General features: G+C 42.7%; 1 protein-coding gene across 1 annotated transcript in view; it reads right to left on the reverse strand.

Moving 5' to 3' along the window:
- The window catches only part of CSMD1 (CUB and Sushi multiple domains 1), a 3932590-nt gene that overhangs the window by 50565 nt on the left and 3854508 nt on the right, over nt 1-27517 (reverse strand). The window contains exon 68 of the mRNA XM_086925641.1: nt 19509-19596. Within this exon, the coding sequence (XP_086781767.1) occupies nt 19509-19596 (88 nt within the window). The remainder of the gene's footprint in view (nt 1-19508; nt 19597-27517) is intronic.

The following is a 27517-nucleotide window of genomic DNA, read 5'->3' on the forward strand; positions in this document are numbered from 1 at the left end:
CTAACATTTATGGAATTGGTGGACGTACATTTTATAATTAAAGTACGACAGGGCCAGTTACAATAAAATTATCTAGATATACATTTGCTGGCAAGTACCATGGGTGACGTTAATTCGAACTTTCAATGGTACAGTAATCAATAACACATCAGAACTTAATATCAATAGGGATGTCAAAATGTTCAATCAATTCTCGTCCCTGCCCGCCATGTGCTTCAAAACTGCATACGTATCTCGTGATATCAAGGTTGGGCAACCAGTACACAACAAGGAGTTACGAGTCCCATTTATACCGGCGCCATTTTCGGCGAGGCCGGGCAGGTCCAGGATATAGTCAAAATGTCTCCACCAACCAGCGGTCGGACCAGAACCATTTTTGGCAGTCCAAAAATGTTCCGTTAAATGACAACAGAAGAAATAGGCAACAAGAACGATCAGTCAAAAGAGGGAAAGCTTTTGTGAATGGGGCCCATGCCCTAGCAGGCAAGCGTTTGAGTTCCAAGGTGTCCCAGAGCCATTTTAGTGGACCAGGCCCAAATCCAAAGAGCTGGCAGCCATTTTGAGAGTCTTGTTGCAGCCGGCTATCGCTGCACCACAAGAATAGCCGCAATTCAGCTAGATGGCGGGTGAGTCACTGTACCGCAAAAGCGGGCGGAACTCAGCTGAAAGGCGAGTGAAACGCTAAGAGGCACCCCACTGCAGATGAGGTGCCTCCACCTGGGGAGGAGGGAGAGGCCCATTTGCGCTGCCTCCCCCCCCCCCCGGGCACCCCACGCCGTCTTTCGGCGCAGCATTGTAGGATGGCCACACCAGTGAAACTTGCTGGACACCACCTCGGTACCATCCGGATCTCGGCGCGTTCGAGTCACTGTACCACAAGAGCAGGTGAAACTCAGCTGGACATGCCGTCTTTCGGCGCAGCATTGTAGGATGGCCCCACCAGTGCGGCAACTTGCTGGACACCACCTCGGTGCCATCCGGATCTCGTCGCGTTGAGCTGCCTTCGGCGTACTGTAGCAGCAAGAGTGACCGCAACTCAGCTGGACATGCCGTCTTTCGGCGCAGCATTGTAGGATGGCCATACCAGTGCGGCAACTTGCTGGACACCACCTCGGTGCCATCAGGATTTTGGCGCGTTCGAGTCACTCTACGGCAAGAGCGGGAGAAACTCAGCTGGACACGCTGTCTTTCGGCGCAGCATTGTAGGATGGCCACACCAGTGCGGCAACTTGCTGGACACCACCTCGGTGCCATCCGAATCTCGCCGCGTTGTGCTGCCTTCGGCCTACTGTAGCAGCAAGTGCGGGCGCAACTCGGCTGGACGGCGTGTGAAACTCTAAGGGGCGCCGCACTGCAGATGAGGTGCCTCCACCTGGGGAGGTGGAAGAAGGCCGTTCGTGCCGCCCCCCCCGGGCACCCCACGCCGTCTTTCGGCGCAGCATTGTAGGATGGCCACACCAGTGCAACTTGCTGGACACCACCTCGGTGCCATCCGGATCTCGGCGCGTTGTGCTGCCTTCGGCCTATTCGCACATCGGTCCGCTACTGACGCCGCCTCATGGGCCAACGAGTTTTGTACGCTTTTTATAACCCAAAGCCGCATAACAGGTCATGTGACTTGTTTATAAAACTTTCCATTGGTTCATTTTACTTTTGGTTTCCTAATGATGGAAGGCTTGATCATATGACCTAAAAATAACACTTTTCATTGGATTAAAACATTTTTTTTTTCCAAACGATGAAAGACCCACCTTTTTTTTCTCACTCGGCAATCAAAAAAGGTTCTGTTAGATGACAACAGAGGGGACAGGCAACAAGAACCATCACTCAAAAAAGGGGAGGGCAAGTTCTTCCCTACCGGGTCACGTTGGGGCTCCACCGGAACTCATCGAATTGATAGTCTACAGTGTTTCTGGATGTTTCAGACTGAAGCTGGTGTCAGCATGAGAGCACCACCATCTCGTAGCTCCGTCGTGGCCATTCCGCAAGCAATCATGGCAGCCGCTCCCCAACGGAAGCCTGCGGGAGTCGGGGGCCCCCAAGACTTTTGTAGAATCTTCAAGGCTGAGGGGACGCTTTCGAGAATGGAGCCCAAGCCCTAGCAGACAAGCGTCCGAGTTCCAAGGTGTCCCAAGGCGATTTTAGTGGACCAGGCCCAAATATGAAGAGCCGGCTGCCATTTTAAGAGTCCTGTGGCAGCCGCCTATCGCTGCACCGCAAGAGTGGGCGAAACTCAACTACATGGTGAGCGAGACGCTGTAGCCGCAAGAGCGGGCGGTAAACGGCTGAATGGCGGATGAGGCACAGTGTAGCAAAAGCAAGCGGAATGGCAACTGAAACGGTAAAGGGGCGCCCCACTACAGCAGACGAGCCTCCACCTGGGGAGGCCCTTCACGCCGCCACCCCCCCACCCCCCGGGGCGCCCCACGCCGTTTTTCGGAGCAGCATTGTAGGATACCAAAACCAGTGCTGCAACTTATTGGACATCACCTGGGTGCCGTCCAGATCTCAGCGTGTTCTGCTGCCTTGGGACTATTCGCACAACAGACCGCTACTGACGAGGCACAGTGCAGCAAAAGCGGACGGAAAGCCGCTGAATGGCAAGTGAAACGCTAAAGGGGTGCCCCACTACAACAGACGAGCCTCCACTTGGGGAGGCCCGTTCACGCCGCCTCCCCCCCACCCTCACGGGGCGCCCCACGCCGTTTTTCGGAGCAGCATTGTAGGATACCAAAACCAGTGCGGCACCCAGGTGACATCACCTGGGTGCCGTCCAGAACTCAGCACGTTGTGCTGCCTTGGGACTATTCGCACAACAGACCGCTACTGACCATTGTTGCTTCTGTTTTAATAAAAAAAATTTAACGTGTTTACTGTTTTTGTTGCGTTGTATATATTTATAAGTTATTAAAGTGTTATAATCCTACTACTTTGTTGGAGTGCTATATATTTTTAATCTGACACATAATTGTGAAGACTTTGATGTACAAAAAGGCATCCCTGGAATCTTCCGCTTCAGGCTCGGTCCCACACACCCTCACAGTGAGAATCCCCTCCCCAATCACAATACAGGATGGTTATCAGATAGTAGGAACGCGTGTGGTGTGACGGATCTCATTAGGTGGGGGCCTTGATCTATTGTAACTCCTTTGAAGAGGGGTGATTCTTTACAGTTGAGGCCATAAACTACATCCGCAGGGCTACGTGATAGCCTGGGACCGGCTTGGACAATCAGACACGGAGGAAGAGGAATGTCAGAGGGTGCGGTAGTGAATAGGGTGAAAGGGTGGTGTCGGGCGGGCACAGGGTGTGATTCTCAGGGAAGAGCAGCGCAGATGGGGGGAGGTTTATGGCCCATGCATAAGACAGAGAGCGGGGGTGACCAGTGCGTGGGGGAGATGCTTGCGAGTGTGGGGAGCCATGCTGAGGATCGGCGGCGTGCAGAGAGTGGGTCTGGTCAAGGCATCTAAAATGGCTACTGTGCATGACAAAAGTGTGGCATTGGAAAAAAAGCAAGATGGCGCAGACAATGTTTATCAATACGAATTAATTTATAACAATTATTTTTAACAATATATTTCCTCGCAGTGTCAAAATGGCGGTCAACACTTCCTGATTTCCTTCGAATTGAACGTTAACAGACGTCATGATCGGCGGCGTGCAGAGAGTGGGTCTGGTCAAGCCATCTAAAATGGCAGCCGTGCACGACAAAAGTGTGGCATTGGAAAAAAAGCAAGATGGCGTAGACAATGTTTATCAATACAGATTAATTTAAAACAATTATTTTTAACAATATATTTACTCGCAGTGTCAAAATGGCGGTCAACACTTCCTGATTTCCTTCGAATCGAACGTTAACAGACGTCACGCAGCAAAAAAAAAAGAAAAAAAAGCTCACGCGCAGCCGCTGGAAGACAAGTATCAACATATATGAGCCTCCTCAGCCACCCTCAGAAAACATAGGGGGTCAGGATACGTCTCCCGTACCCCCTTATACCCATTTCTCACATTGTTTTCCCTCCATCTTGTAATTTAATTAAATCGAAACACAAAATGGCGAATTCCCGTTTCGAGTCCCGATTCACTACCCGGTTCGCGAACCGGAAAGCGCTTCTACCGCAAAAAATCTATATTTTTTTATTTGCCCCACGGGACCCTTTAATAACCCCAACATCATTCCTAGGGGGTCAAGAAGGGTCTACCTTGCCCCCTTTCATTAAATTCCCCCTTCGTTTTTCTCCTCCTCTTGTCTCTCGATCCTACCGAGAGACAAGATGGCGGCCGCTCCGGACTGTTTAGAATGTTGACAGACACCGGAGAGCCAATCAGCTTCGCTTCGCAAAGCTCCGTTACGCGAAAAGTACGCGAACTGGTGCGCTATCCGGGACGATGTCACAGATATATCTGTTTTTTTTAACGTTAGTTTCTCAAAATCCACTGGAGCACATATATTGAGACCCAGAAAAGGCACATCGGGCTAACAGTCCCTACAATTTTGCTAAGTTTCGTGCAAATCCATTCAGCCGTTTGAGCTAAAAGTGAGGCCAAACGCCCTATGGAAAACTCAATGTTAAAAACGCGTTTTGGGACCCCCCTTTTTCTCGCCCCCCCTTGACGGAACCCTCCCAAATTTTCAGGGGCTGCTCAGAAACAAAATGTGCCATTTTCCTGAAAATTTCAGCCGATTCCGTCCACAAACGCCAAAGTTATTAGACATAGAATTTTCAAAAGTTCCATAGAGAAAAAATCCTAACTGTATATACCTACTGGCGACCGCCAGTAGGTAATATATATATATATACATGGGATGATTTATCACAAGGACTACGTTAACAACAATGCACATTGCGTGCACGCCCACAAGGGCGGAACATTTATTTTTGCGCAGCTGGTTCGTGTGAGCTGTCTGCTTTCCTGCAAGTGCCAGTGAACAAGGGCGTTTGTTTGCCCGAAATGCGTCTGGCCAGCAACATTTTTTTGCTGTGGATGGGGGGATGGTATCTCCTGCAGCTCCTCGATTAAAAAGGATCAAAACTCGCTGGGTGTGGTGTTTTCATTTTGAGGCGACTTGTGGGGAGAATATATATATATATATATATATATATATATATATATATATATATATATATATATATATATATATATATATATATATATATATAAATACATATATATATATATATATATATATATATATATATATATATATATATATATATCAGCAACACAGCTCCGGTATGGGAGAAGCCGTCTGGCGGGCGGTCCGTGGTCAGGGCACCGGAAGCCCTGAAAACTATCACAATAGTACCTCCTCCCTCGAGAAAGATCACCACGGACACCTCACATGGATTGCAGAAATTTTAATCATCCAACTGCACAGCTGTGCAGTTGGATGATTAAAGTTTCTGCAATCCATGTGAGGTGTCCGTGGTGATCTTTCTCGAGGGAGGAGGTACTATTGTGATATATATATATATATATATATTTATATATATATATATATATATATATATATATATATACATATATACAGAAAACTTCCCTCCACAAGTAGAGGAAACAGAGGCCAGAGGTATGAACCACGTTTATTTGGAAGCAAATTGCGGTACTGGCGAATGCATTTTGACCTTAAGTCTTCTTCAGCGCCCCATACCGCAGAGAGTCATTCGCTAAAAATAGTCCCTTCTCAGCAACTCAGTTTAAGTAGTCCTGCATGGCACCTCCCCCTTGCTGATTCTTCACACCTGTTGCCTGTCGCGGTGAATACCGGAACTCCAACTCCCAGCATGCAATATGCGATACATCCTGGTTGGTGGTGTGGAGGTTGTGCGTTCTGTAGACACAGTGCCTGGACTTCGCTGATGGGCGGCGTGATCCTCCAAGCACTTCCAAACTCTGCACGGCTCTCCCTGGGTCCCCTCGGACCACCGCTGCCCTTCAAATCAGGTGAGCATTTCCAGCAGGGACAGCCATACTACGGCACAGCGTCCTGATGGAGATATGAATACCTCACGCCACCGGAGCCTCCCAAGATGAAAAGACGGACATCGGACTTCTCAGTACCCTGAGTCCATGGATCCGCTGCGAGCAGCAAAGTCACCAGCTTGAGTCCGAGTCACTTTGTGCGGCAGGGCCATCTGGACTGCGTCGCTGGTAGGCGCAGTAAATATGCAGAAAACTTCCCTCCACAAGTAGAGGAAACAGAGGCCAGAGGTATGAACCACGTTTATTTGGAAGCAAATTGCGGTACTGGCGAATGCATTTCAACCTTAAGTCTTCTTCAGCGCCCCATACCGCAGAGAGTCATTCGCTAAAAACAGTCCCTTCTCAGCAACTCAGTTTAAGTAGTCCTGCATGGCACCTCCCCCTTGCTGATTCTTCACACCTGTTGCCTGTCGCGGTGAATACCGGAACTCCAACTCCCAGCATGCAATATGCGATGCATCCTGGTTGGTGTTGTGGAGGTTGTGCGTTCTGTAGACACAGTGCCTGGATTTCGCTGATGGGCGGCGTGAACCTCCAAGCACTTCCAAACTCTGCACGGCTCTCCCTGGGTCCCCTCGGACCACCGCCGCCCTTCAAATCAGGTGAGCATATCCAGCAGGGACAGTCATACTGCGGCACAGCGTCCTGATGGAGGTATGAATACCTCACGCCACCGGAGCCTCCCAAGATGAAAAGGCAGACATTTGACTTCTCAGTACCCTGAGTCCATGGATCTGCTGCGAGCTGCGAACAGTCACCAGCTTGAGTCCGAGTCACTTTGTGCGGCAGGGCCATCTGGACTGCATCGCTGGTAGGCGCAGTAAATATGCAGAAAACTTCCCTCCACAAGTAGATATATATTCCTGGTGTGGTTCTCCTTTCATTTGGCCATTCAGGATATTATAGACTGGTAAAACAAGCTGCTTTACATTCCTTCAAGACTTATCCTGTAAGCTGTTATCCACAGGTTCCACTAGGATAGCTTTCTTTATAGGTTGTCTTTAAACCTACCATCAATAAGGGTTGTTTGGACTGGTGCAAGGTGCCCACTAGAATAGTGGACAGCATATCCCAGGCCAGCTTCTCACAATGGCCTGAGTGTGGGGATGTATTTTTGTTTCACTGGCAGGAAGATCAGTTGGGCTGTCCCTGGGGAGTTACTACTTCAAAAGAGCCTCCTTTCTCACAAGCAGATGTCGGATGTCACAGGAACATGCTCCTTCATTTGTTCTCCTAGTCAGAGAGGCAACAAACCTAGAAGGGGTAACTGCCCATAGAAAGAATAGTGATCACAGGGGAGAGGCCATCATTATCCTGATCTAAATTCTCGGTGGGTGCACTGGCTCTACATTTAGTTAGTTGTAAGCACTGTGGGATTGTGTGCAATAGGGCACATAGGAACTGCTGCAAAAGTGGGTAGCGTTATCCTGAGAACTTTTACCCAATTGGTTTGAAAGGTTTCAGGAGATGCCAGGAGATTCCTCCTCCCACAAGCTAGTGCCAGACAAAATGTTTATAAACACTCCTGCCGAGCAATCAGAATATGAGCGATATTTATAAACAGCAGATATAATGTTTAACAAAATTCATAAAGCAGGTATGAAAGCAAAAGTCCAAAATTTCATCCAATAAGTTTTTCAGACTCCCGGGTCTTGTAATACATTGATCCGTATTTTAATTTCAATTCTCAAAGTTCAATCCAAGCGATGTTCAAGTCAAGATTCAATCCAAGGTTCAAGGTACAATGTTCAGAACATAATCAAAACTTCCAAAGAAAACAATCACTGCAGCCAACACGTGTTTCGTAGGGCATTAATCTCATGCCACATAACTTCCTCAGGGCTTTTCTTTCCTATTCTTCGTTCCCCACGTTTATTTATACCATTAATCGGTTCCAAGTTTTGCAGGAACAATATCTCAGCGCGAAGGGGTTTGTTGCAATTAGCTTCCGATACCAATATTCTCGTATTTCTACACCATATCGTCTTCACAGGTTCTGTGTCCCCCCTCCAAAGACTCCAAGTATCCCTTGTCCGGCTCTATCGAATAGGGGAACGAAGAATAGGAAAGAAAAGCCCTGAGGAAGTTATGTGGCATGAGATTAATGCCCTACGAAACACGTGTTGGCTGCAGTGATTGTTTTCTTTGGAAGTTTTGATTATGTTCTGAACATTGTACCTTGAACCTTGGATTGAATCTTGACTTGAACATCGCTTGGATTGAACTTTGAGAATTGAAATTAAAATACGGATCAATGTATTACAAGACCCGGGAGTCTGAAAAACTTATTGGATGAAATTTTGGACTTTTGCTTTCATACCTGCTTTATGAATTTTGTTAAACATTATATCTGCTGTTTATAAATATCGCTCATATTCTGATTGCTCGGCAGGAGTGTTTATAAGCTTTAATTCTTGGACGTGTCCATGAGGTTTAAGGGGGTTAGGTAACCTCCCTTTCCAGCCTAGTAGCAATCTATTTAGATACGTTAGGACTTCACTTTAAGCCATACTCTCAGCTGTGCGCCCTACTTCCCTGTTGCCAGACAAAATGTGGCACCCCCAAGACACCTACTCTTTTTCAGACTCTGTCGGACCTGAAAAAGAACAGAAGGGGAAAGAACCTGCTGCCTGTGACCTGAGAGGAGCCATGAAGTACTGTGCCTAAACCCTCTTATTCCCAGGACAAAACTGAACTCCAAGTCTTGGCTGGCTAGCCTCCTGTTTGTCAAAAGGGAAACAACTTGCTATAAGAGGCCTTTTCTTACATACTACCAGCTGACCAGTAGCAGCTCGACCTGATCCTCAGCCTGTTGGTGCCCACTGCTAAAGTTAGTCTTGATCCCAAAGTTCTGTTCCTGAGGCTCTGAGATCCTTGGCTCTCTCTAACTGAACTTTTCTTAGAGGACTGATACTGTGCCTTGAGATCACTGGAAATTACGGGCAGCACAGGCAGTGAGAGACTGTGCAGACTGTGGGTGGAGAGTGGCTGTGGAGACGAGCGGCAGTGAGGGGAGAGCCGCTGAGGGAGACCCGCTGGAGTGCTGGCGTGCTGGCATTGAATTGTGTGTCTCGTTTCGGTCAGTGAAAACCGGCAAGCACTCGCGGAGCACACCCATTTCCCGGAGCCAGAGCCAGAGCCAAGAACAGAAAACGGTGGATACTGCGTGTAGCTGTGTTGCTGGGATCCACGGTAATGGGACCTAGCTGCTGGGGCATCTTCCCCAGCGGTAAAAACGCCGGTGGGTGCACCAACCAGACGCAGTGGCCGAGCAGAGCAGAGCAGAGGTGGAAGTGGAAGTGGAAGCAGGGGCGGAGGAGTGGAGAAAGCAAAGAATCGATGACGATGGCAGGTCGTAGGTCGGTATACGATTGTTAATCATTCCCACATATCCCATACTTCTGCACCTCCCCTGTATCCTTGTAATCTGAGAAATCTGAAGAAATTACAACAAAAGATGTAGATCGCCAGCAGATTGTTCAGCGCCCATGGCGGCGGCGGCCATACCTGCGTCTGGAAGTTTTCTTCTGACTCTCTGACGCTTCCTATCGTTCACTTTCTGGCATTATGAGACGAGTTCCTCGACGAGAGATACTAGTAGAATTGAAGTGAGCTGGTTTTCGTTTCTATTGTACCCCCTGGCAGCACTTGGCAGGATTTGGCGGCACTTTTGCATATCAAGTTAATAACTAGACAGCTCAGGCGAACTCAGCTTCAGGGGAGCCATCCTGTGAACCATCCTACTGTGTCTAGAAAGGGAGAGAGTTGTGTCTGCCTAAGTCCAGAGACCTGCCTATAGTGCATGGAGTGCACCGAGTAGCCTGGTGGCAAGGTGGTGATAAGGTGCCTGAAACTGGCTAAGGGCAATAGGTTCGCCAGACTGTCAGGAAGGCGGGCAGTAAGATACGAAGGCTTGAAAACAGGTGAAAGCTCTTGGAGGTTGGGTGTTCTAGAACTTAGTAGGTAGATAGGGGGGTTATCTCAGCTAATTCATCTTTCAGCCCCCCCTCTCAACGGCACGGCGGTATGGTCTACAAAAGGCTAAGGTCCCGCACTATACACATGAAAAAAGTGGGAACTGCACAATATTCAGTCAACTACAAGAGCTCCTATCAATGTCTCTAGCTGTAGCTTTGGTCCCGATAGAGAAATCCTTAATAACAAATTTTGTCTTACCTTCAGCGATATCGACTACAGATTTCGTAAATATGTCTTCTCAAGAGGATCAGACAAAACACTTCGCAATTAAAGTAAAAGGAAAAGCTGACATTATAAGTGAGGACCTAGCCTACAGTGCCCTCTCATCTAAAGATCTCCCTCCCCAAAATGCTCAACCGTCAGTTCCTCAGAAAACATACGATCCCACAATGTCCCATGAGCACAAAGAGCTTGAAAATCTCTAGCTTATGAAAGGCCTTCCAGGAATATTCTCTAAAATGAAAATAAAGGCGGGCCCAACTCAAGTCGCACCAACTAATTTTACTCTACGGGACCTTAACCCTATCTCACCTATGCATCTTGAATCTAATAATGCTCAAAAACAATCCGTTTTTGCTAGAGCTAGATCAAAATGTCTCTCAATCAACTGAGTTCCCATCGTTTATTATGCCTCAATCAGCGCCCAGTCAAGATACTGCATCTAATACTATTCTGTCTCTGCAGAGAATTATGGACTCAATACTAACACTTCTGGAAAATAATCTGGAAAATTAGGATCAGATCTTAGAAACTCAAGCTGGAATTCTTCAATATCTCGTAGACAAAAAAAGGAAAAAACAAATGGCTCAATCAAATTTACCAGTTAAAACGACACATATGCAGACTCTAAGCCCACAGCAAGACGTGGGCAGAAAAGGGAAGTGTCATGTAACCGCCTTGGTCCCCTGTATTTTGCCAACGGGAAACCAAATGGAAAAGTTCCAAATACAAAAAAATCAAAAAACGAATTTCCCAAATGGCAATGAAATTTATTTGCTTCGAAAACAATTTAAAGAACCAGGACCAGGAAGAGATAAGGGGAATGCTATCCAAAAACAAATATCTCTTTTTCCAAACTTTGTAGCCAAAAAACAAAAGACAGGTCTCTCCCCTTCTCGACCAACTGAAAGGAAAGGGGAAGAGTCTCTTTGGATCAAACTAATTTATCAGGAACCAATAAGAATGACACAAAAAAGGAGAACTATAAGTCCGGGAAAAAGAATAAACCAAAATTGTTGAAAAAAAGAGTAAAACTGAGAAAATGGAAAAGAGCATCATGAAAAATAAAATTTCTCCAAGTAAGTCAAGCAGAATATGTTGAGGTAGAAACCAATTTCTCCAAGAGCAACGGATCATACAATACCTATCAGCAGACCTCTCCAAAAATCATCCTAATGGAAACAAAAGGCAGTAAAGCATTAAATCTGCTGGCTTTGAATTACTCTTCAAACTGCCCAAATCCAAAAGAACATATAACAGAGGGTAACAGTGACATCCTAGATTCTAAGGAGGATCTTTAGGCCTTACTCCAAAATGTACTAGATTTCACAGATATTATCCCCAGTGGCAAATGTCCATTAAATGGAGAAAGAATAGTTGAATTGTTAAATGAGATGAGGAATAAAATTAGTTTATTTTCCAGATAAAACAACCTGCTCGGTGGCCCGTGTTGAGTTTTGGTCTAATGTCGTCCCAGCTATCATAATTAAAGAACAAAGTACTCTCCATAAAAATGGTTTCAATATTGCTATGGTTAAAAAGACCACCTCCGTATGTAAAGAGACAAGGGAAGCCAAAGGAATAAAAGGCACCTCTATTAACCCCTTCGGTGCTCATGACGGAATGGTTCCGTCATGAGCGTCGGTTGGCCTGTGCTCATGACGGAACCGTTCCGTCATGAGTCCATAGGTTCTTTAGAACCTTCAGGACCGCAGCGGAATTCGCGCAGCACTGAAGGGGTTAATAACTTCAATCAATGGAGAACGGAAGGAAAAGAAAGGAAATTTGCGCAAGATATTCCTTTGCAGATCTCTATAAAAGATGGTGTCCGGCAAATTTCGGACGGATCAGATTCACGGCAAAAGCCGTATTTGGATGAAAATTCCTGGGCTTGGATTGCGGGTTCTCCAAACAGGAATAAGTTGGGCAAAAATTTGAAACTGCCTTTTTAGCGCTGGGCATGTTATTACCTCATGGAACATTGCGGGAAAGACAACTGAAAAATTGCTTTTTATACTGGAACATCCACCGTCTATCATATTACACCAAGAAACATGGTCCACGATAACATTTGCACAAAAAGATTACTTATTGTTCCCTAAAACAGCAGAGGCTTCCAGAAAGGGTCACGCAAAAGGAGGCCTAGCAATCTTATTGAGAGAAGAGATAGATTGGGACCCGGAGGAAATCGAGCTATCACTCCCAAATGTTCAATGCATCAGCATTAAGTGCCGGAAAGAAAGATTGGTGTCTCTATCCGACCTCTTACTTTTTAATATTCATTTTACACCAGGCACCTCAAAATATCAAACCCTGATTAAAGCATTCAAGGAAATTGAATCAATACTAGAAGTAAGGGGATACCCTATGATGATTATGGCTGGGAACTTCAATGGTAAGATCTCAAATTCACTAATCTATAACAGGGGGAAAGGTCCATATGAAGAAGCCTACCAGATCCCAACTCCTTTCCTCCCCGAAGAATTGAAAGCAGACAAAAGGGTGAAAATGCTTTTGTCATCCATTGAAGCAATTAATGGCATAATAATTAATGGGAGAATAGATGGCGATATCCTGGCAGCATTTACCAGATTAGGCCCCAACCAAGTCTTCAATTATAGACAATTTCATCTGCAGCCTAGACTTATTCTCAAAGGTTCAATCGTTCTCTACTAGACATTCACATGAAAGCGATCTTGCACTACTTACTGTGGAAGTTGAAATCTATACCAAGCACCCCTCTCCGTGGTCTCTCCACTTCTATGAAGGCCAGGCAGTTGTAAATCAAAAAACAGGAAGGATTCATTGGAACTCTAAAGCAATTAGTGAAATAAATCATATGATCTCACAAGATTTGTTAAGCATCACTGAGTAATATTGGTAATCCAATTAACAGATTTGAGGTAACCTTACAAACAGTAGTTGCTTTTCTTCAAGGCAGTATTCCGAGACGAGAACCTGTTCAAACATGCCTGACGCGAAAAAACTCTGGAGAAATGTAATGCTCAACAATTAAATAAATTGGCTAGAATGCAATTCCGTTCTTTTTGCGAACTAAGACAAGGAGAAATAAGGAAATTGAAAAAACTACATCAACGGAAAAAGACGAAAGAAAGACAAGCTCTGAGAGATTGTGTCTGGGTAGACATCCAACAAGCTGTAAAACACAATAACAATAAACATTCTGGAAAATAATAGGGATATGAAAATCTGTTGAAGCAACTCCTGTATCATCATCAGATTGGGAAAAGTATATCTTAAGGCTCTATAAATCCAACCATCAAGACCTTTTATCCCCTGGACTGGATCAGGCGTCGATGAAACTTCTCGAACAGAATACAATGGAAATCTCAGCTGCTCGGATCTCTACTTTGATTTTCTCTGCCAGTTCTTCAGCGGCAATGGGTCCAGATAAGATTCCTATCAAAGTTTTACAAAAAAACGCTGAAGACTGGTGGAACATTTTTAGCCCCTCTTTTCCAATATTACCTGGAAAGTGGTGAAATTGGTGAGGGAGCGTGGTGTCCCTCTTTTAAAAAAAGGCGTCAGAACAAACCCTGCAAATTATAGACAAATAGCTCTCCTAGACGTCTCCGGTAAAATCTTCGCTGCTTGTATTTTGGAACACTTAAAAGACTGGGCTTTTTCCAGGAAAGTAGTTCTTATGTATGAGGCTTGGTTTTGCCCAAAACATTCTAAATTGGACAATATTGCTGTGTTCCAAACTGTGCTTGATAAGTTTGTGAAGTCTAACGGTCAAATTTCGTATTGTGCTTTTATCGATTTCTCAACAGCGTTCGATAGTGTAGATCATCCGTCACTATGGAGAAAATTGGCTAAATTAGTGATACCCAAAGATCTTTTAACAATAATAATCTCCCTTCATACATCTACATGGAGCAGAGTTCAAATGGGGGGTGCAAAATGCCTAACTAAGCCCATCCCTTCGCTGAATGGGCTAAAACAAGGATGCTTACTCGCTCCCCTAATATTTTCTATTTATATCAGCGATCTCACAGGGTGTTTCTCTCAAGGAAAACATTTTCCTCCAAAATTAGCTCAAGTAGATATAATTTGCTTAATGTATGCAGATGACCAGACCCCGATTGGTTTACAATGATCTTTGAATTAACTAAATCTCTATGCAACCGAAAACTTCCTGATGCCAAATATTAATAAAACGAAATCACTCCCCTTTAGTGGCAGAAGGAAGCCGTCAACCTATACTTGGTCTTTAGGAGACAAACCAATAGAGACTGTAAGTGAGTATGTGTATTTGGGTAGTACATTCACTTCTAACCTCCTAGATAAAGCCCAACTTCGAAATCTGAACCGGAAGGCAGATTCCCATGTTGGGGCTTTACAGAGATTGTACCTTTCCACAGGAAGTAGAACCTTTACTTCAATGCTGGAAGTCTACAGTATGAAAATCCCTCCACTTTTATCATATGCCATGGAATATTCACAAATTAAAACATGCAATCTCGAAAAAATAAAAGAAGGGATCATACTCCGTAAACTGATAAAAGTGGCACAGTCGGTCCCAGTTCAAGCCCTACGTCTTGAGCTATCAGTAACGAGAATCTTTGCCAAAGTAATATCTAACATTATCAGGTAGGCCTACAATTTACTACATGCATCCCCAGGCACCTTAAGATATTTGCAAAAATTGGAGACTTTTAGAGAGGAAGCGTCTGGGTATATTTTTAATAGGAATATGTTACAGGCCTTGGAGGTCTCACAATGCACAGTTGCACTTTTACAGTAGTGGTCCCCAGCACACCTTAAATTATTTTTAAAACGTTCGGCTCCTAGAATCAGTTTTGAATCTGATAAAGATCACTGTTGTCAATTGAAGCACTATAAACGGTTTGCTGAACAAAAAGAATTCAAAACTTCTGTCCCTTACTTGCGTTTTCAATTAGAGCACGGCGTAAGGCATGTATTTTACATTTACGCTTGGGTATACTCCCTTTAGCCAGTTTTTTAGCTAGCTGGAATGGTACTAATAACCCTAAAGGTTTATGTGAACTCTGCAAAGGTGGCCAACAAGACTTGTTCCACGTTTTATTAATCTGTCCTAATGCGAGCATAGTTAAGGCCCAAAGACGTTATATAACCCCAATTCAATTAAAGTATAACGCTTTTTCTGCTCAAGATTAAATTACATTGTGTAACTTTCCGGTTAATGAATATGTCTGTCATAATCTGTTTAAGTTTTTAAAAAGCTTTTTGAAGCTGTTTTAAGCAAGAAGTACAATTCGAAGATTTTATTTTACCAAATTCATTCTAATGCTGTTTGAGTTGGTGGTTGAACATCGTTACTGACCATCTCGTAGTGAGCCTAAAAAAGCAAGTGTTTTAGCTAAGCATTTTTATGAGTATTTAAAATTATTCTACATTTTGTATTTGTTGATCTCAGTTGAGGTCTGGATCAAATAAAGTTTACTGTTACTGAGGACTTATCATGCCTGAAAATCTTAAACTTAAAATATTTTAGACTTCAAGAATTCTGAAGGACCAGGACAAAATTACCAAGTTGGTCTACTCAAGGAGTGACCTTACCGCAGGTTCTTCCCACTCAGAGCTTCTACACAGCAGCAAATCTGTTTTAGCGGACAGACAAGAAGGTTTTTGGATTCATGGAGCCTATGACAGACACAACCCTCAGCCTTGCCCCACTGAAGGACTGAAGGTTTAAGCTGTAGCGCTCAGGCTTCTCTGGTAGGCCAGAAGCAATATTTTCTATTTCACACTAGAAGATGGCATTTAACCATTATTGGACGATCACATTTTTAAAAATGAATGTGTTGCCAAATGTTTTATATCTATTCAGTTCGAAAAACAGAGGTCCGTAGGATTAGGTTATCAAAAAGACAGATGCAAATATAGACTCCAATCAGTACTACACTTTGCCAAATTCTGTAACCTTACCATCGTGTTGAAACTGTTACATGAATTTGTTGTCTGAACTTGCCATGCAAATATGCTACTGATGCAAGGGACAATTGGCTCCCATGTTCTTTTTGCCTGATATTCTTTACCCTCTTTTCCTTGCTTTCTTGCCTATTTGTTTCAATCCTTTTGGAGTGTACTTTTGGATAGGTACAGGCTTGTACCCTATCAACGTTTGCATTAGACCTCTCTGATGGTCTTTTAAACTTGTTTATATTTTGAAATAAAATTTCAGGCCCGGCTGGGTACTGAAAACAAGAATCAATATAGTACTGATTGGAGTCTATATTTGCATCTGTCTTTTTGATAACCTAATCCTACGGACCTCTGTTTTTCGAAATAAATGATTGCCCAAGGTCCTTAGGTACTTAATTGGGTCCCCCTTGTTTGTGAAAATATATTATATCTATTCAGGTCCACACCGTTAGAAATCTCTAAAGATAAAATACAGGCATTACAGGTAAGGTGGGGGAAATTTATCTGGAGCCCAGGAAGACCCAGAAGGGCAATTAACTTTATGACTTTACCACATTTGAGGGGAGGAATGGGGGTTCCAGTTTTTTTTTGTATGATGTAACTTGTTTTCTTTTAAGGATGAGGGTTTTGATCACCGGTGAGGCAGGAACTGATGTGGTTAATGCCCCGAATATTTTTGATATTCAGCTAGGTGCATGTGCAAAGCAATCTTTAGTTAAAGAGATTGATGGAAGCTACTATAAACGAACCACGTTCAAGGTAGCACTAGGGGCGTTTCAGGTTTGGAAATCGTTCACTAAAATAATGGAGATAGGGAGAATATCGTATTATATGCCCTTCAGCGCTTACAGGCTCTTACCTGGTATCTTTTCTGATGCAATGGCTTTAATATGGCAGCAGAAAGGAATCAGGATCTTAGGAGATATGATCAATGAGGAAAGGATTTATAAATCTTTTGAGGAGATGAAGGATCAATTCTCGCTACCTAGAAGTTACTTCTTTAAATATTTTCAAATCTGTGATTATTTAAATCGGCGAGGAGGGAACGTAGATCAAAATAAAGTTATTGAAGGAATCAAGAGGTCTGTTAAAATTGGAGTGGTATATCAATTATTACTATCTGTTAAGAACGACGATATGGAAAAAGTAAAGCTAAAATGGAGAGACTCTTTAGGAGATTCAGAGATAGAAATGGAAGACTTTCTAATACTATCTAAGGAGGCCTTAATGTCTGCAAATTTGAAAGCCCAGTTCTTTAAAACTGTATATGATTTATATTACACTCCTAAAAGAATGGCAAAATGGGGAGGAGGAAATGAAGGCAAGTGTTTCCGGTGTGGGGAAACTGACGCGGGGCGATACATATCTTTTATAGTTGTGTTAAGCTTCAGGGTTATATTGGAGACCTTAAACAGTTTTTGTCTTTGGTGATTAAAATATCGGTTGTTATTACTCCAGCAATGTTGTTATTAGGTAAAATTCCAAAGGATAGGATACCGGAACGACTTTTTCAACATCGTCATTTTATATTCTTTGCAATGACTGTCGCACGCCTGTGCATAGCTACGGAGTGGTTACAGGAAAAAACACCGGACTTCCATCAGTGGCGTGCCAAAATGCTCAGTCTATACAACTTGGAGTGGAGTCTATTCTCTATTAAAGGACTGAGGAAAAAAAGACTGGGCATAAAAATCTGGAGTGCGTTTAGGAATTACTGTGAGTAATGAACTTTCAATTGGATGTAACTGTTTTTGCTTTGACTTTTGCTTTTTATATTTGAGAGAAATTATGTTCTTATGGAAAACTTAAATTTGCCAATCAGGAGTTAGACAACTTTATAACATTTTAGGGTCAAAGTATGATTTGCAGTGTGCCAGTGCGCAGAGTAAAAAAAAAACAACAGCATCAGTAAAAAAACAATTAGTGTGACCATGACCAAAAGGGCATAACCTAGGCATCGACATTAAGCAGACAGTTATATTTGAAGAGGGTAGGACATGTGACATCTCACCATGCAAAAACATTTTCTATGAGACAGAAAAACAACTAATATTTTTTAATTGGGAGATAGCTTACTCATTTAATGGAAAATGTACTCATATTAATCTAAACTTCATATATTTCCAGGCATGAACTCTGGGGATAACTCTGGGGATTTTGTAAATAAGTCAAGTTATACTTTTCTTTTTGAATGATGTTCGGAGATAGTATAATGATATTGCAGTTTTAGAAGAAGATATTACTAAAGACTGTACCAAACCTCAATAATATTGTCTTACCATCGCATCCTTTGTATTTTATTTGTAGTCCTCTTGAAAGGTGGCAGATGACTCATTGAAAACTGTCTGGCTATATTAAATTATAAGATTTTGATACATGAAACAATATATTCTATGCTTGGAAATGTTTAATTTCTAATATATATGAACATGTTTATTTTCTCTAATTTTTTTCTTTCTAGGAACTTGATTAAATGAAATAGTTTATATATAATACATATCCTGTCTTACAATTCATAGAAGTGGCTTTTAAAGATTTATCTTTATTTAACCTATTTCACTTTTGGTGAGTTACTTATATCACTAATAACACCACACGCCCTATGTTTTACAAATGCGTATAAAGGATGCACTCTTCATTGCACCACTCTTCTTTTGCTGCAATCTGCTAATTTCTCACAATATATCTTTACAGAAGAAGAACAAATAGTTTTCACTCCTACACCCCTTGATGTAACTGCACCTACTACAGTAATCGTGATCTATTACACAGATAATATTTGTATCTGGGAAAATTATAATATCTCATTTTAAAAACACATTTTGTGTTACCTATTATAGCCCCTTAGCCTGCTGCTGAGGTTTGTACCTGCTGATAAATGCCCTGAATCCGAAGTATAGGCTTGAGCCACAAGCAAAAGCCTATAACAGGGGGGAGACGGCCATTACCAACTGGCATAGCTCAAGGCAGAAAGGCTATGAAACTATCACAGCATTACACTCATTGAGGGTAAAATGATCTGACTTAGAAAAAAAAAAAGAGGAAGACAAGCATTAGAATTTTGGAATACTTATATCATTCATTATATTCACTGAGTACCTTCATTGTCTTCAATTGAGCTCCCAACATTCCAATGTTCTAATAACGTTTGCAGTAATGTAGCACATATACATCTTTCTATTGCATGTCAAAAAATAATTGCAAAGTTGTAATGTGCCATAGAAAAACTGGAAAGGTATTGGTAATTAGCAGTTCACAGCCAGATTTAACCTTCGACGAAATATAAAAAAACATATTGCAACCATAGGCTACAAGCCATTTGATTATAGGCAGAAAAACATGAATACAGGCATGCATGGATTGAAATAGTTGTTTGACAAAATTTAATTCCTTACTCTGTCTTCCAAGAATGAACTTTCCAAAATCTCTTCCTCGTATTTCACCTTGATAACTGAAGGCTCCCTTTTCAAAACCAGATGATACCTGTTTAGAAAAATGAAAATCAGACTTTGTTCATATTACATGTTTTCAATAACCATTCTGTACATACCTGTAATTGCAAAATATCAGATCTGGCTATTTTTAGCAACTGCATTTCTTCAAAACATGATTGTGCTTATTATTCATATTGTAAACCTAACATATTGTATAAAATGTTGACGAGTATTCAATCCTCTAGACAGCCTAATATACTAAATATATGATCTCTCTGCGTTGCAATTCAATGGACTTAGGTTGGTTGGTCTGTTATCAGTGCTTCGAATTATATTCAAAAGAAAGACACAATGTACATTGCATTTACGTCAATGTCAGCCCTTCTCAGATAAAATGTGGTAAAATGTTAAGATTATTTTTTCAGTTTGTTTAATTTTACAATTATGCATGGATACCTTTGAAATAAAAGTTCTCAAGAACTGCATTTAAGAAATCTACATATTGCACAAATCTCAACTGTCAAAAGGAAACTGTACAGGTACCATAAAAAAGAAAGAAGGGAAATGTGGGCTCCGAGTGCTGGGGGGTATGTGTGGGAGTGTACAATGCCAATCCCAGTTTCACCCCATGTCTAACACAAAAATACGGTTTTAGGCACACCCTCTATCCCCAACAAACTCAGAGATAGATATCTGGTAAACACAAAGCTGCACTTTCATCAACCAGACAGAGGATACACAGAAAGTGTTTTCCTATTCTGTTTCACTTCTTTGATGTGCACCCCAAATTTTACATCTAGTAGAGTAAATGGGCGGTGGTAATTAAATCAATCATCATGAATGGACTTGAAGATTCAAAACATTCATAAATACATTGAACAAAAACACAATACAACTTAAACCAGTTCAGAAAACACACATTCATATCATCAATACTAATAAAACAATGTCAAGTTGATTATAAAATGAGTTGTGCATCAAGGTGACAATTAACTTCTCCATTCGGGTATTTTCATTCACCACATACTATGGCTTTACTGGAAAGTGGAGTATGCTACTTGGGGACTAGATACTTTTACCGTGTTTAGGGGTCAGAGCCCAAAAAGTGCCCAAATGAAGAGAGGTCACAAATTAGCAATATGAGCCATTCAAATATTGGGGCGATCATGCCAAAAGAGGGACGTTCTCACACTAGGTTTTTGGAATGTCTTGACATCTTTTCATTTCAGATTCTCAAAATCAAGTTTCTTATTGGAAATCATATGAATGGGAGAAAGGAGGATTGATAGTGAAGGGTGACTGCAAACCAGGGGCATCTTGGGGAAAAAATCCTTTTAATATTAAACTTGCCCTGACATAATCCTGTGGCTTTGAGGGACCCAGTGATTGGAGCAGTGAGTGCTGAAGGTCACCCTGCAATGGATATGCAGTTCACAATGGGAGCACATAATGGCATAAAGAAAAATGTGAGGCACAGGTGAGTGGTGAGTAGAGAAGGAAGAAGGGCATTTCCCTGACTACCATGCCTCTGATGGCTTGCTGAGGGCCCATGGAGAAATTAAAGAAAACAGCAGGGATTTCACAGAGAGTCACATGGAGTTCTCCTGATCACACTGGTGACTAATCAGACAGGATTGTAGCTCTCCACACTGGTTAGAAGTCCTTAAGAGATCCCAGCATAAGCTGTGTGCCAAGGACGAGAAAAAGTAAAAATAGCCCAAAATAAGAGAAGTCTGCACAGTGAAGGTTCCCTTCATTAAGCTATGTTGAAGCACAGGTGACAAAGGTGCAGTAGGGGACAACAGTGTATTGAGGCTGTTCTTTCAACTACCTGCCATTTAAAAGTGAGACAGTGCAGTGTTGACATTGCTGCAGACCTTGCATATTTTGAAGTGTGCTCCCTCATGGGACCTGGGACATCTCTCTTCACTACCTTGTGTTTAATAATATTTCCCATCTATACAGTCTATTTAATAATCTCCAATGCAAGAAAGCGGAGAGAAAATTCTATCACCTTGGGATCCTATACTAATCAGACACACAATAACAGAGGAGGCCACCTCAGTCGCTGTTGTGGTAAGAGAAGAGAACTGGAATTATAATTAGGTACTGAGAAGTCCCCTATGGCCAAAAGGAATATGCCAGAAACACCACCATTGCAACCAATTATAATCTACATGAAGTGGCATGCAAACAAAATTGTGCATCAATCACAAAAACAACCTTTGATCATTCATGAGGAAATTCAGAATGAATGGAAATAGGAGATAAGCAATGCGAAGAAAACTATGTTGGAGGCCTTTTCAAACCTAAGAACCAGCAGAGACTAGAGAAGCAGCAGAGTGGTAGAGGTGGAATTTAAACTGAAATAAATAGACACTAAAATAGCTGCTAATGTTGACTAATGAAAAAGAGGGAAACCTTGAGTTAAACACTGCAGGAAAAATTTGCATTTCTAAAAATTAGAAGCATATAGAGAAATTCTGAACATTTGTGATGCTGTAGAAGAGGTGAAAAGGACAGACATAGTTATCTGAGACACCTGTTCACACAAAATATTATTTGAAGAAGCGTGACAAACAAGATAGAAACAGCCTACAGGGTTGGCATAAGGCAACAAAGAGAGTAAAAACCAAAGTAAGATTGCAATCAAACTGCCCATTTACCCAAATAGAAATATTAAAGCCGGAAATGATTAGTGGTTTACGCAATAAGAGTAATTTCATTTGTGTAATCACGTGAAATTTTGGTAAAATTAAGCACAAATATGCAAAATGAAAAACTTTAACTTTCGCTATATAGCACAAAATGTGTCCTCACGTCAATTTTTGGTGCAACTACGCATTTAACAAAATAACCACAAACAACAGTCACTCACGTTTTGTTCTTCATGGGCATTTGCATACAAGCGTTACCCCTAATTGAATGTACTGCTGTAAAGTTTTACCCAAGTGGCACATACTTAGTTGAAGTGGCGTAAATTGTTTTTTGGGGAGTTATATATAGTGCAAACTCGACCCAAAAGTAGAAGAGCACTGAACATGAGCACCAGTTACATTACAGATGGACACATTCATTAATGGTGTACCCTCCTCAAAGTCTACATCATAAGATCCCAAGGAATCAACATTGTCTCCTACACATTTCACACTCAACTCATCCTCTCCCTCATAGACAACAACCACACCACCAGGACCAACTTCCCAACCAGCATATCAAACTTGGCAAAATGGATTAAACAAAACTGGCTTTCGGATTTTTGAGACCAAGAGCTCTTCTTGGGAGTCCTGCTGATGTCGAACCAAACTGGGATCAATGCCCACCCCCACAGACCACTCCAGAAACCTTTGAATCATCTTGGACAAAAAACTCACGATGACCAAAGAGGTGAACACCATAACCTCGTCATGCCTCCTCATAATACCTTTGCTCAGCATGCTAGTCAAATGGCTCCAAATAAACACCAGATGCCCGACAACCTTGGCTCTCATCATCAGTAGACTGGGCTAAGGCAAACCAATGTATGTTGGTATCTGGAAACAACACATAAAAGGACTTCAGACTACTCAGAACTCTGCTTGCAGGCTCATCCTTGACATCCCTTGCAGCACACACACCATGTCCCACCTCAGAGAGCTAGAATGACTACCTATCCAGAAACAATACCAAATCAAACTGTTCATCCATGCCTGTAATGCCCCCCACTACAAGGGAGTCCTGCCTACTTCAGCCACCACCTTAACTTCCACCATCCAACTCGAAACTGTGCTCAGTCACGCTCTGCCTCATATAAATATCACACATCTGCAGAAGCAAAATAGGAGGACAGTCTTTTACTCCATCACTGCCAATCCCTGGAACAGCCTTCCCCCATCAATTCAGGACCTCCCCATCTCTACTCGAGCTTCACAAGAAACTGAAGACCTGGCGGTTCAACTGGAAGCTCTGATTGACCTACCCATCTGCTTTAGCTCCTGGATACCCCCTTGGGTGATAACTGTGCTATCCAAATCCTCATAACGTATCATTTCAGGAGTTTTGCATAAAAAACTTAAAATGACATACCCTGAATTACACTGCTATAATTTAAATTTTCTCCAGGGCTAGAAATGATAAAACTGGACTGTCATATTCCGTGATGATCCAATATTAACCATACAGAAAAAGTCCCCAAGTACCTTTAATAAACAAAAAGCCCTCCTACTGGTAACTTAAGTTTTTTAACCAATGGAAAATGAATAGCAAGGGCTATTATCATGTGGTCCAAAATTTCCTTTCAATTTGAGCAGAAAAGCATTTTCGTGACATCCTTGTATGAGGGGCAGAGGGCAATGAGAGTTCAGATAAGACATAAAGAAATACAGACCATCATCACAAAGACATGAAGCTGAATAAAGATACCCAAAGCCCGGGTTGCAAAGACCCTCATCGAAGACCGGAAGATCTAGGTCTGAGCCCTGGCAAACAGGAACATTTGTATTAACATGGAGTGGATAGATGGCCTGCATGTGCTAGAGAGAGGGATGGCTAATGGCATTGCATTGAAACCTGTTTGAAAATGTATACTACAAGTACATTGTTTAATTTTCAAGTTTATTAGAAACATTGATTTAGACCTCCTCAGAGATGAACAATACATCCATTAATAGACAAACATTGAAAATATTATAATAGTAACACATTTCAATCTATATATGAGTAATTCAAAATGCCAAAGCTTGATGCATGTTTAAGTTTAAATGTTCGATTAAACAAAAATAAAAAGGGCTTTAGAACATTGCTTAATATTGGGCAAAGATGGTGTACATGAGAAATGTTTGGGAGACTCAAGCTACACAATTTACATATAGCAAGATTTGCTGGGCCTCCTTTTGTTCATGCTAAAAGAAAATAAAGGGAAATATAGCTGATCCAAAAAAGCAAAAGAAAGGTATTTCACGTTATTTGATATTTGATAGGAAAGATATTTATGTCATTCCCCAAACCTAATTTGTGCTACCATACTATTACACATTTTCCAATTTATCCCATAGTCTTGATCATGGCTATAGCTTAGTTTGAAAACTTGACCTTACAAAAAGTGGCTTAACTGATCAGTAGTGCACAATTCTAGAGCAGCCTTTTCACAATCGAACCACTCCAAAGTAAAGGACAAATATTTTGGAAATGTACTTAATTCACCCAGACCTTTTCATAGACTTGAATTAAGAAGTGCCTTTAATGAGGGTATGGGTGCATGAATGAGCGTATGTCCTCAATGAATTATACTATTGTTTGACTTGGTATTCTTGATGTGGTTTCCCCTGACTTTTTGCCTCTACATCCTCTATTTTGATGATATGCTGGATCTTGTTTTTGCTGGGTGAGATGCTTTGGGCACTTTGCCACTGTAGATCAGTGTCAAAGTGCAAGTGCTCCCTGTGTGAATTCATATTATGATTAAGGCTTGTTGTGTGTAATGACAGTGTGGTTTTGGAGTGACAGGGGCTGAGGATGTGCATTCACAGCTGACAGCCACAAGGGGGGTGAGGTGTGTCCTGCCTGTTCTGGGTGACTCCTAGTTGGGCTGATTAGTCCTTGGCTGCATTTAAAGTTGTGGGAGGAGTTACACTGGCACCTGAATAGGTGGTGTTTCCTCCGCACAATGCTGTCTGCACCTCTAATGCTGCACCAGAGGGGTCAGAACTGGTTTGAACTGTGCTCAGAGACCCTTGCCACAAAGAGAGCAAAGAGAAAATGGGGTATAAGTATCGGCCCTGAAAATTAGATCACTTCTGGACTCAAGACGCACCTCTGCCAAGGAGAAGAGCTGGAGAGCTGTAAGGAGGAGTGCTGCTCTTTTGCTGTGTGTGTATTGTTGGGTTGGCCTGCAGTTGCTGCTTCTGCCAAGGAGAGGACAAAGACTGAAACCATGCTGTGAACATGCTTGAAAAAAAATCTCCAAGGGCCTGTGTGTGCTGGCCTCCTGTTCCGAAGTCTCAGGGCCACAAACACTTGACCTGCAACCCACTGACCAGCACATGGATTCCACTGTGGACTCCTGCATTCAAAAGGGTGTCAAATCCAGTTCCTGAGCCCTGAGCCCTGAGAATTTTGTGATTGGTGCTATAACGCAAGAAAAACAACATCAACGCAGTCAGGGATGTCCCAAGTGATGCAGCAACTTGCACCAAGGCCTCGTGGCACCACTTGTGAAGTACACAATGCACTGCCCTGTCTGCACCGCAGCTCTAATGCCTGCAGGTATTGACCTTCCAACGTCAATGCTCACACCAACGCTGCCACCGCCAGCATCAGCATCACATGATCGTGGGGCCGGTGACTAACTAGAGTGACCTCACGAACGCTTCGACTTTGCGCCGCGTCTACTGAACCAGTGCCTCACTGCTGATGCCGCTTAACTTCCCCTGTCCTGGATTCAACGCCTCACCTCCTCACAGACTCTACACATCGCCTCCCACTTGGCAACCAGGTTCTGTTTCAGAGATAGTCTATTTGTACTATTCAAATGTGTATTGTGGAACTCTAAGCAGTAAATATTATAATGTGTCTGACTGGGCAAACCCCCTTAATTATACACAACAGTCCTTCGAGCTCAAAAACCGATGGGTGGGTTAGAGCTCCTGGAAGACACAAACTATTATAAGGCTTCTAAATGGCTTATTTTAATAGAGTGGCACATGTGTGAGTCATACAAACAGTGGTCCTATGTGAACCAGGTGGTCGTTGGAGGCCAAAATAGCTACTATCACCAATTATTAAGCACACCGTTTAATGTATGTAGAAATTCTATTTATGCTTATCACTCTATAAATCATGCCCAAAAAAGTCACTGGCCCTACTCATAGAGCTGGGCATAATTTGGATATTTCCTTGGAATTAACACAGTTTAATAGCTTCTATTTCCATACTCAGCCACCTCTCCATTTTCTTCTCTACTATGTCCAGCCTCCAATTTCCTTGCTTCGACATAGCTCTTTTGTCATATAGCAAAACGTTTTCCAGAGGTTTTATTGACTCTCTCGCTCTTTCTTCTATGGATATGGGATATAAGAAACACAGCAAGATGATGGATGGAGTGCTGAAACTTTTCAACCACTCACCTCCAGTCAAAGATCTGGGTCTGATCCATTAGTTCCTTTGCTCACTGTGCCATTCCAGTTTGGACCCAGCCTTAAGAAAATCAGACCAAATTCCTCATGGGAACAGTCCAGCCCAAACAGCCAGGCCAAGTCCTCGCTGGACAGGAAACAAGCATACTGGGACCGGTTTTGGAGTTTCACCCCTCATCAGTCAGGCTAGATTGAATCCAGTGGCACAGCAAAAAAGGGACCCACGTCTGGACATACCCTTGGTCATACGTTGGCTATGGGATATAAGAGCTAGGTCTACCTCACCAGATAATGTAAGTTTTCAGTAGCCTCAGCCATCCCCTCAATAGTATAGGGGATGGCTGAGGCTCAATAGTATAGTAGTTTCACTGACTGAAGGTCGGTGAAACCACTGTTTCCGTGGATACCGAGGGACTGCCAGAGATCAGTCATGCAGGCCTTGTTGATAAGTCAGCTCGATTATGGTAATGCATTATTCATAGGCATGAATGAGCTCCTGTTCACGAGGCTTCAGGTACTCCAAAACGCCGCTGCTAAACTGGTCTGTAACTAAAATAGGATGACCTCTGTCTCAATGTGTATGAAGACACTCCACTGGTTACCCGTGCGTCAACTAGCAGTATTTAAATTGCTCTGCAATGCTCACAAAGCACTGTACCAAAGCGGCCCAAAAATATCTTCAAGATAAAATCGAATTGTATATTCCCTCAAGGAGCTTGGGGTCACTACATCTAGCGCTGGCAAGTACAAAGTGCATTGAGAAAGCTAGGTCCGGAGGGAGATTCTTCTCATATTTAGCGGCTAAGGAGTGGAACTAGCTGCCTTTGGATCTACGGCTCACCACCAACTACCTATCAT

This window comes from Lissotriton vulgaris, chromosome 6 (genome assembly GCF_964263255.1).
Source record: "Lissotriton vulgaris chromosome 6, aLisVul1.2, whole genome shotgun sequence".
Classification (NCBI taxonomy): domain Eukaryota; kingdom Metazoa; phylum Chordata; class Amphibia; order Caudata; family Salamandridae; genus Lissotriton; species Lissotriton vulgaris.